Consider the following 18,139-nt stretch of genomic DNA (forward strand, 5'->3'; position numbering starts at 1 on the left):
AAGTGTGAGGGTCAGGAAAAGTTGAGCAGGCAGCAGACCATTATCTAACATCACCAATCAGACACACACACACACACATACTTTGTCAGATCGGTGCTTGTTTTGATACAGCAGCAGCACACACTCGCCAAGAGGAATAAACTTCATCAGTGAGACATACAATAACACCAGAACATTCCTGTGAGGATTTATCACAGAGTATCACGTATGTGAAGAAGGCTTTAAAGTTTCTAGAATATGATTTTGTCCTTTTTGTTCCATTTTTTTTTTAGGGAAATACCTGAACACAGAACAAAAAAAGAAGATGTTGTGCGCTGCTCAAGAGAAAAGCAAGATGAACAGGGTTTAAGTTGGAGTCAGAACGTGGTAATTTATGTGTTTGGAAGGAGGCGACGGCTGACACCATCTTTATCTAGATGCCTGGCAACCTTCAGGAGAACACTCAAGCAGAAGAAAAGATAAATTTACATTAAATTTTCCTTTTAAGCGTAAAATTTCCACCTGACAAACAGATAAACGGCTATATCTGTTAACAGATTTTGGCACTAATTTATTAAATAAATTAGTTTTTGGGGTAAGAAAGCTTTTAATTTTCAAAAAAGACAACTAAAAACTTTATACACTCACTGGAAGATTGCAGAGAAGCTGTTTATTGGAAAATAATAAACAAACATGATCCAAAAGTGGCTCCTGCTTACAGTGGTATGCAAAAGTTTGGACACTCTCAGTTGATATTCCCTTCGGTGTAAATGAAACCTTGCACCAGTCTCCAAGAGACATAAAATTAAAAATTAAATATTTGTTGCAGCAATTTAAGTCAGATTAGCGTGTTTATTTGGGAGGAAGGGAAGGAGCGCTGTGCAAACATTTTGGCACCCCAAGAGGTTTGAAATCTCAATCTTGATTCAGTCAATTAGTGAAGGTCTCAGACCCCAATTAACTCGCAAGAATTTTCCAAGCAATCATCAGTCGTGGGCTCCTTCAAGCAGCTACCTCTTGCTATGGTAATTGATTTGAAAAACTGATACACACCTAGCAGATGATGATTACAAAAAGCTAGCAAAAGGTTTTTCAGATAGCCCTGCAGGCGCCTGCTCACTGGAGCAGATGGAGCAGCTGAGGGGAAGCAAACTTGTGTTTTTGCAACCTGATTGTCTGACTTAAAAACAACTTTACCAGCAATAAGACAAACCATGTAGTGTTTATCGATTCTATACTTCCTTAGTTACAAACTAAGAAAGTTATATTATTAAAAAAATCACTACATTCTACACCCCCTCCTTCACCTTTTAGTCGATTCGGACCCAACTCTGCTACACAGGTAGCCACGAGCTCGCCAGTCAGACAGACAGCATTCAGCTGTGGAGATGAAAAAGAGGAAAGCTTAGCTCAGTCTTATAATGTGTTAAATCTGTCCTAGAGTGAAAACTTTGAGTAAGATCACAATATTTAGGTGCACAGGACAGAAATTCATAAACTCTGGGAAACAGACGCTTTATGTGGGTTCCAGTGCTAAACCAGACCCAGAGCTTTCTTAGCACCAGAAAGTTTTAGCAACAAAAAAGTGGTGAGAACTCAGCACCAAGTCTTTGCTGGGCCAGAACAAAGAACCACTTTTGTTAGGAGCTAGGGGTGGGCTAGTCCTAACGCTTGCACCGAGGAGTGAGTTGGACACGGCGCTGAGCTGCCTTCACAATCATCTTTTCCAACTGTATTCAGAAACACAGTGTGAGGCATCACTTTCAGCTCTTTTAATATTACCAGTTGTTTGTAGATCATGTATGGGTGGTAGCAGTCTTTGCACTACAATCAGAGATCAGAAAGGCAGAGCGCTCATACTCACCAACTGTCCTTTAAAACAGTGTTTAGAAAATAGACAGGTGATATTAAAACATCTGGTTTTGTGCAGTTTATTAAATGCCAGACAAGAGAAGAGAGGGCACTAGATCACAACTACATGACTGCCAAAGATGCCGATCAAAGATGCCAGCTCTAGCACCGGCCCTGTCCTAGCACTACAACCTCTTTAGTGAAAAACCCTGATACTGACATCAACCCAGAGCAAACTGCAGGCGTGTGAGACTCAACTATGAGCATTTTGGAGCTGAACAAACATATAGGCTTAAATTGGATTAAATATTGTCTAAAAATGAAAGTTGTCTAAATGTCTGCTTTGGTTTTCTGTTAGCAGTGAGCCACTGTTTGCTTATAATAAATAAATAAAAAACATCACACAGTTTAAAACTCGTATCTCTCACTTCAAAACAGGCTGCAGATGTTGTTGCACCAACCAGTTCCACTGTGTCTGCTCATGGACTCGCTGCCCCACTTTATAACGTAATTAGGCACCCATGTAGACAGTCACTTCCTCATTTCATGCTGTACTTAAGAAATAGCTGTTAACAGGAACAATGAAGCTAAAGCTGAATAGGAACCGGGTGAATATGAACACTGTTTACGAGATGTGAAACTCAACAAAATGCAACACTGAATGTATGCTTTCCTGCTTGACCATTGGCTGGAAGTTTTGAGTGACAATTTTTTTTGTCATCTCTAGAAGTCCACATGTTTCCACCGGGACCTTTTGTGGATGACTGCATGCGGCTCAGACTGTTGTGACCACCAACAGCACCATGTGCGACAATAAAAACCCCTTCCAAAAGGGAGACAAAGACAATTGTGAATCATACCACAGGCCAAGGAAGACGAACAACAAGGATGATTATGTGGAGAAAATACTGTGTGGGAAGAATGTTGTTTTCCACAACTGAATGTAGGGTGCCAAGACTTTAGTTTCTGTTGTCTTTCTTTATGACAAACTTGATTCAGTCGATGCAAAAAGTAAACTATAATGAGTCAAGTTGAGTCTGTAATATTTTTGACAGTGTAGTCTTAAAATATATAAGATACAGAGAAAGTTATTTTGCTTAAAACATGACAGATTTTCTCCTATTGAAGTCAGCACATTTTGCATATCATGTTTTATTTGCTTTGACAGAAATTTTGACCCAGTTGCCCAAAACGTTTACAGACCACTGCATTTGATTTTCTGCAAAAGGAAAGAAAGAAACGAGAAGAAAAGACACAACAACAACACGGCCATAGCTGTCACAGCAGTACGCCATTCTGCATCTTTTCATACCGTATCTGTTGCACCACTCTGACAGCTACATCTGTGCATCCACCCATACACACACTCGCACATCTGTAAATACTTTGTCTCCCACTCATTTGCTTTCTTCTACTTCTTCGGTCCCAACCTGTCTTAGGATCTTTGCCCCCCCTGCACATGCTTCTCAGTGCCGGTTGATAATAGCCTGTTGGTTTTGTGGAGGACGGGGAGTGCTGCCTTACATCACATCTTGCTCAGGTCTGACGCCTGCTTTTCTCTGCAGACTCGCCGGGGTCAGTAGGGGGAAAAGAGAACCGAAGTGTGTGGTGAACAGATGGGTCCGGCAGCTGGGTGAAGGAGCGCCTGGGGGAGGGGCTGACCGTGAAACAGGGCGGGGCTCGAGTTTGTGGCAGGCTGAAGGGAGAAGGGGGGCAAAGGCGCCAGGGCGGCAGTGGCGGCGACGGACAGCTGGCGTTGTAAGAGACAGGAAGCCAGAGGTTTATTCAGGTCCTGGTTCTTCCGTAGAGTAAGTCTTATCTGAGGATGAAACACGAACAAACAAACTACAATCAAACTGGGTTTTTTTTTCATAAAGAATAAGAGTAGGAAACCAGAGAAGTAAGCAAATAAAAGCACAAGTTGTCTGATTCATTGTGAAATAACTGTAATAATAATAGTCTTGTGTAACATCCTAATATTTTAATCTTGAGCCAGTATTGCTGACTTTTTGGTTCAGCAGCTGCAGGGAGTGGAGCTTCCTGGTAGCACCTCTTGAGAATAAAGTTCTAAACATAACGATGAGGAATGATAAAAAAGCTGAATACTCACTGCCTGGAGACTCTGGTGCCGCTGGCTGGGAGTGTAGGGGCTGAATTTAGGCTTGGCTGGTTTACCTGCTGCTCTGTCCTTGTGTCTCCTGCTGCTGATGTGCTGGTGCAGAAGATAAAAACACACGCAGACACGAGAAATCAAATCCAGACAAACGCAGGCGGCAGCATGAAGATCATATGAGAGCGAAAGCAGAGGAAGGATTTCTTTGTTTGGGAAAAGAAAGAATTTATCGAAATGAATTGAAGGGGGCTTAATCAAAGTGCTTATGTTGAAAATTTGCTAAAATTAAAATGCTTCGAATATGTTTGCTTTGACTTTTTGATTCAAAATATTCACAAGAGACTGGTTTGGAAATGTTTTTGACTTGATTGACTGGCACAAACAGATGGCTGACGGTCAGCAAGGCCTATAATCAGCAGCGAGCAGCTAAATATTCATAAGCACCTGGACAAAGTTAACTTTTAAACAGTTAGGTGTAAAGACTAACAGTATGCATTCGCATCACGAACACAGAGGGCAGCATCAAATTCAAACGCTCCCTGAAACAGAAGCAGCTTTGAGCTCATTATCTTGGGAGATCCGTGATTTTATCTCACCTGCATCGACAGGTGTGAGACGTTCACACAGCGGTTTTGAATAAAATATGCAAAGCCCTACATTTCCTGTCTGTAATGCATGATGGAGAAAGTAAGGATAGCTACATTGAGTTGTTGAACTGTTAGAATGGCAGATCTCTTTTTTTAATAGCTTTAAAGTACATGAACAAGGAGTCCAGATGTTATGCATTAAAGGAATGCATTTCACCCGCCACCTTTCATACTAGAGCTTTAAATCCGGATAATCTTATATTTAAAAAATGACAGGGTTGTAACTATTTTGGTCAAATTTTGAAAATAAAATTATGTGTGATAGTATGAGATATCTTGAGATTTTGCACAACTTGTTAGTATTTGGATAATAAATTGATGACAAGTCTCAGATATTTTTAAATTTTATTTTCCAAAGTTGATAACCTGTGGCAGCCATCTTGAACTGGGTTGGCTCTAAACGCTAATCAGTTGTAGATTTGTATTGAATTAATGCACTCTGAAGTTTCATTAAAACCTGGCCACTGGTTCATAAGATTTCTTGCCAACGGACAGAAACAACGAGCAAAACTATTACATTATCGTCAATCTTTCACAAAAATAAGCAATTAAAAAAACAAAAAACAATCCCAATCCCATTTTAAAGGAATAAGTTGTGCAGAAATACTCTGAGGAACCCGTGTGCTCCATCTCCCTCACTGACTCTAATGAAAGAAAAAGCGAGTGCAGAAAAGTGATGGATGGATAAATAAGTTATTGCGATCAAAAGCCTGGTGATGTGGGTTCGAGGAACAGGAATGATAATGAAAACTGACACTTCTGAATAACTGTTACGAAACCCTAGTTTGAGCTCTGAGTTCTGGGAGCAGCCCTGTGTGCAATCATGAGTCATGATTTCTGTACATCTTAAATTATTTGCTGAAGTTCTGCCTGCCTGTTGTTATTATCCTTAGTTGTATTTCTCTTCCATTTAGGACTGTTCAATGTAAAATATCTATATTTTTTGCAATACTTGAAAATATTACTTTTAACGTTTTGATGTTCCCATCATTAAGTTGAAAGTTTTTTCCTGGTTTCGATCATTGTGTCATATAAAAATAGAGATGACTAATCCAAATAGCTCAATTTAAGAAAACAGCAAACCTTCTTGTGTCATTAACTCAGATCATCTTGCATTTTAACTAATCAGGCATATTAAACCACAAACAAATTCAATGATTAGGAGCCTTTTCACAGTAAACTGAAAAGTGCAAGTCAAAAACATTTGAAGCATTTGTGAATCTCTGATGTCTTTGTCTTTTCTTTGCGAAGCTGCTGTTCGACCCTGACACAAAACAAGACAATCATTTCAGGAACTAAACTAAAAAGTGCTGCTGTAACAAATAAACTCCTAGATTGTTGATCCAGAAGATACATGAAACAAGCCCAGTCTCAGTGGTAAATAATTAACTCTCAGAAACTTTTCTTTCTGGGTTTACTGCTCAAACAGCTGGTTTCTTCTGAACTCACCTGTTTGAGCTGAGTCTCAGAGTTCACGTGTACATCACAGATCTCACAGTGGAAAGTTTTGTTCTGGAGCCCGGTCGATGACTCTGATGGAGCGGCCATCTTGGATTTGACCCCTATCCTTGGGAACGACTTGATGGCGCCGTCGCCGCTTCTGGCTTCAAGCATCGTTTTGTGCTTCGTACCTGAACACACATGAAGTCACATCAACGGAGAATCGAACTCAGCACATCCAGGTTCGACCACACAGTGATTGTTTCTCACCACTGTTGTGAGCCTGAAGCTGTGAGGCCGAGTTGACCGCCACCTTGCAGAGGGAACAGTAGAGAAGGCGTTTCGCTTTCGCTTCTTCTGTCTCCTCCTCTGGATTTTCTTCCTCTGCTTCCTTTGGTGTCTCTCTTTCTGTCGGCCTCGGACTGGGAGGCAGGAAGCGGTTAGAAGTCTCTTTAAGTGTTTCACAAAGACCACTGCTCACTGATGCTGTGTCTGAGGATGGAGTTGGGGGTGAGGGTTTAGAAAAAAATAAGGTGAAATTAAATTGAAAAAATAGTGTTGCAAAGAGAATAAAAGAAACAATGAGAGAAAACAGATAGAGAGGAAATACAACCTGCTGTGTTTTAATGGTTTATGATAATTTTTATGAAGACAAAAACTTTATTTTAAATATAAAGATACCTAAATTCCTCCACTAAGGGTAACAAAAGGTCAAACATAAAAATCCTGTTTTCAGACTTAAAATGCTAATTCTAACTATTGCCACTTTACACCAGGCTGCAAATAACACATGAACACCTGTAGTGCATCCATCCATCCATCCATCCATCCATCCATCCATCCATCCATCCATCCATCCATCCATCCATCCATCCATCCATCCATCCAAAGGCCAGGTCAGAAGATCTCCAGACCTGATCCAAAGACCTCCAGAGAAAGGCGACCAAGAAACATTCTCACAAACCTGAATCACAACCGCTGACTCCTTTTGATGCAGAAGAAGTCACTGTACAATTAAACCAATATGGCCACATCATCTGCAAAAACCACAGATGCTATCCTCCCATACTCACTTTACAAAAAACTTGTTCAATAAAAATATTAGGGATGCCTGCCCTATTCAATAAAATTCTCGCCATTGGGCTTCTAAGGTTGAGTTCATCACATTCTGAGGTGTTGTCAAACTCAAAGGGAATATTCTTCCTCCTCTCCATTCAGTGCCTGAGCCCTTAAACCTCACAGAAACACCAGTCTTATCACTTTTTCCCAGCAAAAGATAGTAAGTCACCAGGCTACATGTGATTATGAGCGCTATCAGCTTCTTTAATCGCACCAATAATCAATGATTTCCCCTCGGATCTGTCTGCAAGCACTTTAATTGACAGTCCTGTACAAAGACGATTTGGTTCTCTTATCTTTTGTGAGACTAACGTGCTCCCAGAGGGACACACACTGATTTCAGGATCCACTCTCTGCTAATAACAGTGATTAGCTCTGCCTTAGCTGAGTGGGTGTCTGTTTGTCTCCACTGATTCCCCACCGTCACTGTGAACTTATCTTCAGAGAGCTCTCATCTATTTCCCTCAAACAACCTCCAAACTGACAAATGATCATTCATTTTTTCCCCTCTAACATAAGCAACCTATCATACCGGCGAGGTCAAGAGCATTTCCACAATCATTGTTCCTTAGCTGTAGTGAAACGTGTTATTTTTGCTCGTTAACGCCCACGCGCAAGCAAAAGTGGCACATCAGTGCAGGGAAAATAAATATACACATATGCAGGAAATCAGTTAATGCTTTGACACACCTCCACACTGATGCTGACATGCCTCCAGAGACACACAGAGACACAGAGACACTGTACAGCTGCCCACAGATCACATTCAAAGCCTTTTCAATGGGCTTTTGATCTCTGGAGGCCACTGAACAAGGTCAGAAAATGTAGACATGGAGACAAAGCAGAGCATAATGCTCAACCTTTAATCTCCTCACTGTGCAACCCAAAGCAGCAGGAGGGTTATCACATCAAAGAGTTAAAGTCGTGACTGAGAAAAGAAGGTTCAAGCTGTACGTTCATATATCTAACTCTGTCGTATATTTGAAGTCTGCATACACACACACGAGGACAGGAAGCATGTGTGCTTGCAGAGAAACACACCGTCTGATGTTGTGTCGGAGCTGGAGGGCTGTGAGCAGGGTGACGAGAGGATTTGCGATGTGGTTTCCCTGACGACTGGTTCAGAGGTCTTGATCTTTGAATCTGGGGCGTCCAGAGCTTTGAGCCTCTTCGTGTGCCTCGTGCCACTGTAATGGGAAGAAGCCTGAGCCTGTGTGTTTGACCACAAACAAATAAAACATGAGCCAACTGCACACATACTGCTCCTTTAAAGTAATAGATCAGATTATTTTTAATTGGCGTTTACGTGGAAAGATTATGATCAATATTAAAGGTGTAACAGTCTGCCTAAGTCATGGTCGGGTATGTACCTCTGTATGAGAGTCACGGTTCAAACAGGTTTGGTACAAATGCAAAAAGAAACTAAACCTACATTTTATTTATTTTTTCTGTAAACAGACAATAATTCTCCCAGAAGAAATCACACACACACAGACAAAAAACACCCGTTAGTGGGGAGGATTATGTACAACAATGTAGGGATTGTCAATTTTAAAATTCACTATAACGCAACAAAATCATATTTTATTGTCTTCTTTTATCCAATCTAAACTGTAAAGAGTAACCCACAGGCCATGTGTCAAACAGAAAAGTATCTCTTAAAAAAATTAAGAAAAAACTAAACTACATAAAATAAAATAAAAACAGTGTTTGCTTTAATAATTTGACTTGGACTTCATATACAATAAAAAACCAACAACAAAGAACTGATTAAAATACAAAATAAATCAAATGTGAAACACTCAAACCTCTCAGCTAGCTGAGTGCTAGTGTGAGAAAATGAGCTTTTATATCAGGGATATTGAATGAATATAATAATGGTCTGCCATACTTACTGTTCATACTAAGTACACTTACATGATAAAACTGCTTGCCATACTGCACCTCTCATCTCCCTCAAAAATGCAGAATGCAGTTCATTAAAATGTGCACCTTCTCTGGAAGCATACAACTGTTGTCAGTTCACATGTACCGAACCATCGCTGTACGAATACATGTATCGTTACGCGGTTAATATCTTACCTGTTGTAGGAAAAATACTAATTAGTTTTGAACAAATTAATGAGTATTGGCTATGCCATCTTAAGATAAGATAAGATAAGATAAGATAAGATAAGATAAGATAAGATAAGATAAGATAAGATAAGATAAGATAAGACACTCAACTACAAGTACATCAAAAAAACAATCCCCTCTATGAGATTGCTTGCAAACACCAGTTTTAGTTGTAAATTGTGGTTAAACAATTTTACGTTCACAATTTTGTCGTTTTAAATGTTTATTCTCTGACAGCAGTCCATCTAATGCATCACTTTCTCAAACTTTATCTCACTCTAGAAATGAAAGTGTTGCACTTTTGACTTGTGTAAGATTAATGTTCATTTCAGTCAGTTATTACACAAGACTGCATCACAACCAGGCAAAAAGCCAGATAAAGGGCATGTCCTCTCAGCGTTTCAACTGTCATTTAAGGGTGTGTGAGAAACAAAAGGTACCATGAAAGAGAAGCAATTTAACGTGAATGTTTCCCATGCGACACCACCCACCTCAGAGTTGAATCTCACACGACAGACACCACACGAGCTGGGCTTCCTCTTCAGGGGTGAAGCTAACCCGAAGCCCGGGCTGATCAAAGCTTTGTGGATGTGATCCATCTGGAACAACGGAAAGGAAGGCAAAGTTTAACACCAAGGGCATGACTGGTTTCAGATTGTATAACACCCAGTGTGTTCTGACACATGACTCTTTAAGCCTCACAGATTTATAATCTGTCAAGTTAGTGGTGGAGTCATAAAAAGCAGCTAAATCTGGCAGTAACATAAAAACAAAATAACACAAACACGGATCAGACAGTTTAAATAAAAAACAAGTTGCAGAGTTGAAGTGACATTTGAACAAAACTCTCCCACAGTAATCACTGGATTTACTGACATTGAGCTAAAACTTGATGTGGCAGTAGTTGAAAGTTCTCCAACATACGTTTATCCAAGTGTTAACAGGTTGTGTGAAACCTTGCAATGTCTCGTGCAATCGCACACAACCCTAACCCTTATTTTTAAGATTTGACCGAAAAGGCTAAAAACTGAACATTTTGCACAATCTTAGTTTAAATTTCTGGCATGAAAGGGGTAAGGCAGTACGCATTTCTTTAAGGATTGCTAGACTTTTAATCTATATTAGTGTTTAAAATAATTTAATATGCTGCAGTTTGTTTGAATGTTCTGATATAGTGCAACAAAAAATGTGACAGCATCACAGATGTCACTTTCTTTGCTCACAGCCAAGTTTAAACTTCACCAATGCCACAGCAAACTAAGGTTTAGGCCCAGCTTTAGTTCTCAGTGTTCACACTTTTGTGGAGACACAAAATTCACATTGGTTCTTACAATTTATTTGCACACGTTCATAGCTGTGCAGAAATTGCCTCATTTTTGTGACATTCCTGGGAATGCTGGGCAAATTGATTTGTTACAACTTTGTCACAAAAGTGTTTTAATTATGTCTCAATTTGATTACAATTTGTTCTCTTTTTTTGTCTCTAATCAGTCACAATTTGGTTTCATATGTTGCCAAACTCTTAATGTGGTTTCACATTTCTTGGATCAGAATCATCAAAATTAAATTAGGAAGGATTTGAGACAGATTTGAGACAGATTTGAGACAGATTTGAGACGCACGCAACAACTCAACAACTATTTTGAGAGAAAAATTTGTAAAGTTTTCAAACATTTTCAAAATTCCGGTGACACAAGAGGGAGGCCCTGCAACACAAATTGTTATTGTAATTTGATTAATTGTTGCCAACAGTCACAGTGAGATGCAGATTTTACTCTTACACCTTAGTTTTTGTCATTTTAAGACTGGAGGTAATGATGGATAATTTTAGACAAACTGTCTAAAGATGTTTGGATACGTTTTCTTTACTGGAGTCCATTTGGACCACCATGAAGCCATGTTGACCACAGTCTGTGTTGTTATCCAATAAACAAACAACAAACTTTTTACAGCCACTTTAAAAACCTGCAGGAGTGTTTCGCCCGGACATATTCCAGTAAGGCTCCGTGAGACTGACCCTGAGGATGTCTCTCCAGTGAAACGGTAAGAAATCAATGCTGGGCACCTCGTAGTATTTCTGGAAGTTATAACGAGCATGCATACTACGTATAATAAAACCCAGAGTGGAGCAAAATGAATCGTTACCTAAAAAATATATAGGCAGCCATAGGAACAGTGAAAGCAGGCCGAGAGGGAGGCTGGCAGGTTTGTAAAAATGTCAATTATTTAGGGTCAGCCATCTTCTTCTTAAAGTCCTGGGAACATATAAGCACTGCTCTGGAGATTTTGCTTGTTTTCCAAGTGCCAAAGATGAATTCCTGATCCAACATCAAAAACAGGATCGGTGTATGTGGGATTTTTCTTTGATCACTCTAGGCAGCTTCATTGGAATGCATCTCTGCACTCACCAGGTCTCGTATCGCTTTGTTTCTGTTGTTGCATTGAAGTCAAACAAACTCCATGACAACATGTATAGGTTGATATGTCTGCCTTTTTTAAGAAATAAAGAGCATCTAGAACTTTTTTGTTGGAGTTTTATGCTTTACTGGATGCAATTTAACATCACACCATCGCTTAGAGGCTGCCTCCCTCCTCTGCCTCAGGGCTCCTCTGTCGAGGTTTGACCTTCTATCACGTTCCTCGCTCCATCTGCTAACCTCCAAACTCTCTGCTACTCTCTCGTTCTCCATCTGATCAAAGTCACCTTCCTGTCCTCCCTTCAGGCTCACTTTCTTCCCCTCGACTCAAGCTCTGCACTCCTTAGTCTTCAAGCACCTGTGGCAAAGTCAGCTTGCCCTTTTTATTGCCTTCTTTTCTTTGCACGCACACTGATCCCACATCACCTGCTGAAACAAATCTTCTGAATTCGTTGCGTAAAGAACACAGCATCAATTATAATCACAGCACAGACTCTGTGGAAATGACTCAGGTATAGCAGCATGTCAGACATGCCGAGCTCCGGGGATCCAATTATGGCTGAAACATACGTCCAAGTGAAAAAAAGCAGACTTTTACCTGGATCACAATCAGGCTTCTACATTTATGATGATGAATAAACCTGTTCTGCTTTGTGCATGAACACCTGACGTCAAAAGAAGAAAAAGAAGTGAGAAACTGGCTGCTGCTTTTGGTTCTTTGTCATTTAAATGGACAGTTGTTTGTGGAATCAGCCAAAATGATCCTGTTCCCATTAGGAACTGGAAGCCAAAGCTGTCGGTGAAGTTCGAAGTGCCGGATCACGACAAACATTTGCACGCATGCAGCTCTGTAACCATGGCAACGCACATGTGGGCACCAAACAAACTCTCGCTCAGCGCTTTACGGGAGCCGATGCACATCTCGTGTACACTAACGAGAGAATGGGGGCTTATAAACACACACACGAAAAACAATTACACACATTTCAGGAGAAAACGCTGTCAGAGTTCAGCATACGACACACCCACAGATTTAATTCAGAGGAGGAAGAGGAGTCAAATTCACTCCAGGCAATCTTATTTATATTAATAAATATCTTCTCAAATTCAAAAATCCCTGTTACCCAGATTTTATTGATATATAATTTATTAATACATCCACAAAGCTAAAACCCCTATAGGATTTTTTCAAGCGTTACTTAAAAATTGTTTTGTGCTTTAGGAAAAATTCTTTTCTTCTGTTTATGACCGTTAACTGAACATTTAGGAGTTTAATCGTTTGAAACCTTTTTTTTTCCAAAAGTCACATTGATTAAATAAATAAAATAACAGCAGTTGTTTTGCATGTGCACTCAAAGAGCTAATCGTTGAATAAACATCAAAAAATGTGAGAAAAATTGGCTTCTTTCTCCAAATGAAGCAATTATATTGTTGTAATTTAACATATCTGGGTTTAGTCAACATGATCTTTTAGAGCTGATTCAAATTTTATACCAGGAATGAAGTTGATTGGTTTGAATGAAATTAATTTGTCTGGATAAATGCATTTCCTTTTTTGAGTGTTGTTGGATTAGTCTGGTAAAATTAACAAAAATGAATCTTGTTGTTTAAAGCAGCACTTAGTTCGTGTTACTTTTGTTGAATGAAGGAAAACGGATCAAACTGAAACAAGATTATTATCATTTAATTTGACAAAAGGCACATTGTTTCATTCAACAAGTTAATTAAAAGGAGTTGAGCCAACGTAGTTGAGGACTACCAGCAGTAAAGAAGCTGAACCAGTCTTAAAAGATTATGTTGATTCAACACGTGTTCCATAAAAACACCATAAATTCATAAAGAAATGAACATTCATCATGAATGGTTTAGATTAATATACAACTAACACAAATAACAAATTTAACAAACCTGAACTTAATATGTTTATTTTATGCAACACATTCCTGTTCATATAAAACAACCTTGCACCTTGGTTGTTTTTTGAGCTAATATTTGGGTGTTTAGTCGACGCTTTCCAACTCCTGCGAATGTGAAAAAAGCCAATATAGTAGTAAGTCTCCAAAATGACACCCACAAACCAAAGCAAATCACTGCAGTAACTTTTTACAGGTCTGACAATATTCCTGCAGCTGCAGACTGGAGGAGGTGTTGAAGATGGAATAAAATGAAATAAGTGGGAGGTTTGGTGTGAGGGCTGGAAGAGGCTGATGTGATTTTTTTCTTCTTCTTTAAAGAAATACTTTAGGTTGAGTTCATCCAGAGGGAGGAGGCGTGTAGAAGGTGAAACATGCCAACATATTGAAAAAATATATATTTTGATTTCAGTGTATTGTGCTAAAAAAAAAAAAGAAGAAGAGGAGAAAAATAAAGCAGGACTGAGAGAAAGGTCAGCAGAGAAAATGGCGGAGAGAGGCTGAGGTAAAAAGCGAGAAGAGGCACATGAGCGGATGTGGAATGAGATGGATGACAGGAGGAGACAAAGTGGAAAATATGTATGGCCAAGGAGCGAGTGCAACATATAAAGTGAAAAAGGTGAAGGGGAAGCTGGAGTGAAACAGAGGGGAAGGAGCTTAGAACTAGATCGGAGAGTTATGTCAAGGCAGGTGTGCTTTTTGGGAAAGTAGCTGAAGTGGATTCAGCGTCCACGTATGTAAAATAAATGTACTAAACTTGCAAGCTGACACACACCTACATGCAGCGGAGGACCTGTTAAAACCTTCACTGGTCGGAACACAGAAGGTTAAAAATACTGTAAAGGTAAAGAGGAGAAAACGAGCAAAAGATCTGCAAAGGGTCAAACCCAGCAAAAGATTCTGGAGTGGCTTTATTTTATCACATAAAATCAGCTTTAGTCTCCAAAATGAAAACAGAAAACCACATCCCAATTTGTTGACTTAAACCAGATGCACACACAACTTCTACTACGCTGATTCAGATCAGAAGAATAATTTGGGTGCTTTGATGCTTTCTATTCTGTTCTGTTTCCGTCGTGATTTTTGTTTGTTTGAGAAGAAACTTACAAAGCATACATCAAATTAGGCAGCTCAATTAAGATACTGCTACTGTATTACTTTGTTGGGGGTGTGTCATACGAAATAAACAAAATTTATAAAAAGCTGTAAGAAATTTCCTCAGAGACAATAAGGTTTTGGCAAAACAGTTGAGAATTACCAGCCTCTTTGGAGCTCAGTAACCCAGACAAACTTCACAGTAGAAACATCATCCAAACATTAAACAGATCACAGAAAGCTGGACTTTACACGACTCAGCTGGTATTTTGTTATCTTTTACAGCTTTGACACAATCGCAGTTTCAGAATCACAATTTTTACTTTTTTCCACAGAATGTTGAACTGACAGCTGATGATGTCACACTCACCTTTGAGCTGTCAAAAATTTCCAAATCCCAATAACTTATTTAGTACATTAAATAAATTACATTTATCAAAATGTAAACATTTTTGCTGTCATCTCTCACTGTAGAACTTACAGTTTTCCCTCAGATTTCTTCAGAGTGCAGATGGCGCACACCCAAGCTTTTACAAACTTCAGTTATATTATAATTCAAATTGAATTTTCTCTTCAAAGCTGGAAGTTAATGGTCCTTTTAACTTTTCATATCACCTACATAAAAAAACTGTAGAAACATAAAAATCCACCTACGCGACCATCACACTGCTGTTTCACTCGCGGTTCGAGAATTTTTGCAGTGCGGCTTATAGATTTCGCACAGCGACTGTTTGTTTGAGACTTACTTCTGAAGTCTCTGTTCCTGTCTGCCTCTCTTAAAAGTGCTGTCAGGGAGTGAGGGACGCAGTTGTGTGGTTACCATTTTGACCATAATGAGCCTTTAACATTTCTTTTCATCTTGGTTCTCTTCACACTTCTTCTACGGTTTATTCATCAGAACGTACCATTTTAATTAGCTTAAATTATCACTAAATTATAAATCGTCTAGCTTCATCTGTTAAATATGCAGGATTATTTTAGGAGACGATTCCTAAACGCTCAGCTCTCCTCTGGGCCTGGACTTGGCCAACATTAGCTCCCTCCACCTTCACCCATCACAAACATCGAGTCAGACAGCTCGAAGAAACGCTCTGCGTGAGGAATACCAAGGAATCAGCTCCACCCCCTCTCCCCCCAGGATGTGTGGAAATGTCACCGCTCTCTGCATCACAGGTGATATATTTGGAAAGATGTAGGCAGTGCGCTCAAACAAACAGCTCAGTGTTGAACATTTACCTCCACGCAGGCAAATTTATTTCATGAGTTTTTACTCCTCTTGGCTGCAGCCACAAAAAAGAACCCAAACCCTGCTGTGATAAAAGTGAACAATCTGAGTTTTGATACAGGTGGTTGCCATGACAGCCGTGATGACAGATGCGGCTGTACTCACATCGGTGAATCCAGGAAGCAGATGGAAGGGGAGGAGGGCTTTGGGGTCAGGGGAGGGCTGGGTCCTGCCCAGCGTGGGACGAGCCAGCGGCGGCAGGGGACTGTGGCACACATTACCTGCGAGACAACCCAGCAGGGAGGAGAACACATGGAGCAAACGGGGATCAGATGATGCCTTTTAAATGATGAGAGCTAATAGAGCAGAGTGAACACAAGACAGGCTGTGCTAAGAAATTTGTAATGTGTTTAAAACTTCATAAGTTTTAATGCTTTGATGCATACTTTTTATTTGGATTTCAGCTTTAAAGTGCACAGTGTTGTGCAAACATCTCTTAATTTGTTCTACTTTGCTTTCAAGCAGCCAGACTTTTTTTGTGAATCTTTTAAAGTGGTTTCAAATCTGAGCATTTTTCAAAGGTTTTCCATGGACCTTGGCTTCATTTTCTGTCCCGAACTATATTCAGAGGAATATTTTTTGTTTGTTAAATCTTTTACTTTTGACCTTTGACTCATCCAAACATAAAAAGGTTCCTAAAGTCAAGGAATCAACCAGTTTGTGCTTACAGAAAGATAACTTAACTACCTTTCACAAATGACACAATTTGTTCTTATTTTTTTAGCCAAATCTATAAAAAATAATACCAAAGATAAAAGATAACACAGTTGGACTCATATTATAGTATTTTAGCACCAACGAGCTGACTCCCAAAGACCTGTTAGCTGAAAACTTGGCATAAAATAGATGGAGGATGTGCGATGCATCTTTCAGATCCTGTTTCAGGTCTTTGCAGACTTTTTTTTCCTGTTTTTTTTTTTTTGAAGACACAGCTTTCAGATACCGTTTATCTGCTGCAGTACTTTTTAGACCGGGCACTTCTTTTCCACTTCCTCTTTTTGCAAGCACAGAGTGAACATTAAAAACGCTTTAAATGAAACACAATTAAGTTATGTTACACAATTCATTTGTGTCAAACTGTGCTTTTCTATTTACATTTTTTGTATTTTATCTTAAACTAAGCTCCCTCATTCTTCACTCTGGACTTTACAGCATTTTTTCTTTTCCCACTATAATTCATGCAGGGACTTTTTGGTATAATAGCTTACAGAAATGAGCCATTTCAAAGTAATTTCCCAAACTCCATAACTCCACACGATATTTGATCAAAATGAAAGTCACAGATCCAGCCCTTTATGATAAGCGTCCTGTTTGTGCTGCTGATTGTGGAGCCTCCAGTTTACACGTTCTCCCTGAGCTTGATTACAGTTTGATGGTGGACCAGCGTGCATGTTTAATCACCCACAATCAAAATCAACCAGAACACCCATCCGCTCTGCCATTACTCTGATTGCCTTTGGCTAAACTCAGGGGTGTGTGTTTCTGTGTGTGTGTGTGTCAGTATGAGGCTTGTTTCACCTGTTTGCTTTAAAAAGAAAAAAAAACAATCTTCTTTTCTTTTTTTTTCCAGCTGCACTAAACACGTGGATGAGATGGGAAACTGTAGATTACACATTCGTGACTCGCATCAGATTTGAGAATGAGGCAATCAGTATCAATTATTGTTTAGATTTTCCAGAACTTAAATGTAAGAAATACTATAAGTGAAGTACCCAGAACACAAATGTCCTTGTTTTCTGAGCACAATCCTGCCATAAACAGGCATTTTCCCTTTATGTTACACATCATTTAACAGCAAAACATAATGTATTCTTAACCTAAGTGCACCATAACTGCTTGTAATCTGCAGACTTTGCAAACCTCACATCCAAATCAAACACAGCAACAAGTGATTGCACTGATCAGAAATAAAATATAGCCTAACTCTCTCCAGATTAAAGCTATAATGCCTCCTTTACTTACCAAAATACATTGCGGCAGCACAGTGGGAATCCAATGGTTCAGTGTTTGATCAAAGAGTTTTTCATCTCAGGGCAGAAATGAGGCTTCCTACTCTCTCCTCTGGTCTCTGTTTCTCTCTGCAGCGGAGCCGCCGGCTGCTCCTTCCCATCTGGATTCCCTCCTCCTCTGCCTCCTCCCACTCCTCCTCCTCCTCCTCCTCCTCC

The 18,139-nt window shown here is 39.6% G+C and overlaps 1 protein-coding gene across 1 annotated transcript; it reads right to left on the reverse strand.

Annotated features, from left to right (window-relative positions):
* Window positions 1–627: 627 nt before the first annotated feature.
* Window positions 628–18,089, reverse strand: LOC108238177 (zinc finger protein 385D-like). Its single transcript, XM_017420090.3, has 8 exons — window positions 17,937–18,089; window positions 16,080–16,195; window positions 9,756–9,863; window positions 8,191–8,359; window positions 6,301–6,522; window positions 6,040–6,221; window positions 3,941–4,042; window positions 628–3,649 (listed from the first exon to the last, which is right to left on the reverse strand). The coding sequence occupies exons 1-8, from the start codon at window positions 17,944–17,946 to the stop codon at window positions 3,407–3,409; spliced, it is 1,152 nt and encodes a 383-aa protein (XP_017275579.1). The 5' UTR covers window positions 17,947–18,089; the 3' UTR covers window positions 628–3,406.
* Window positions 18,090–18,139: the final 50 nt, after the last annotated feature.

The sequence above is a fragment of the Kryptolebias marmoratus genome, linkage group LG5, assembly GCF_001649575.2.
Source record: "Kryptolebias marmoratus isolate JLee-2015 linkage group LG5, ASM164957v2, whole genome shotgun sequence".
NCBI classification, from domain to species: Eukaryota; Metazoa; Chordata; class Actinopteri; order Cyprinodontiformes; family Rivulidae; genus Kryptolebias; species Kryptolebias marmoratus.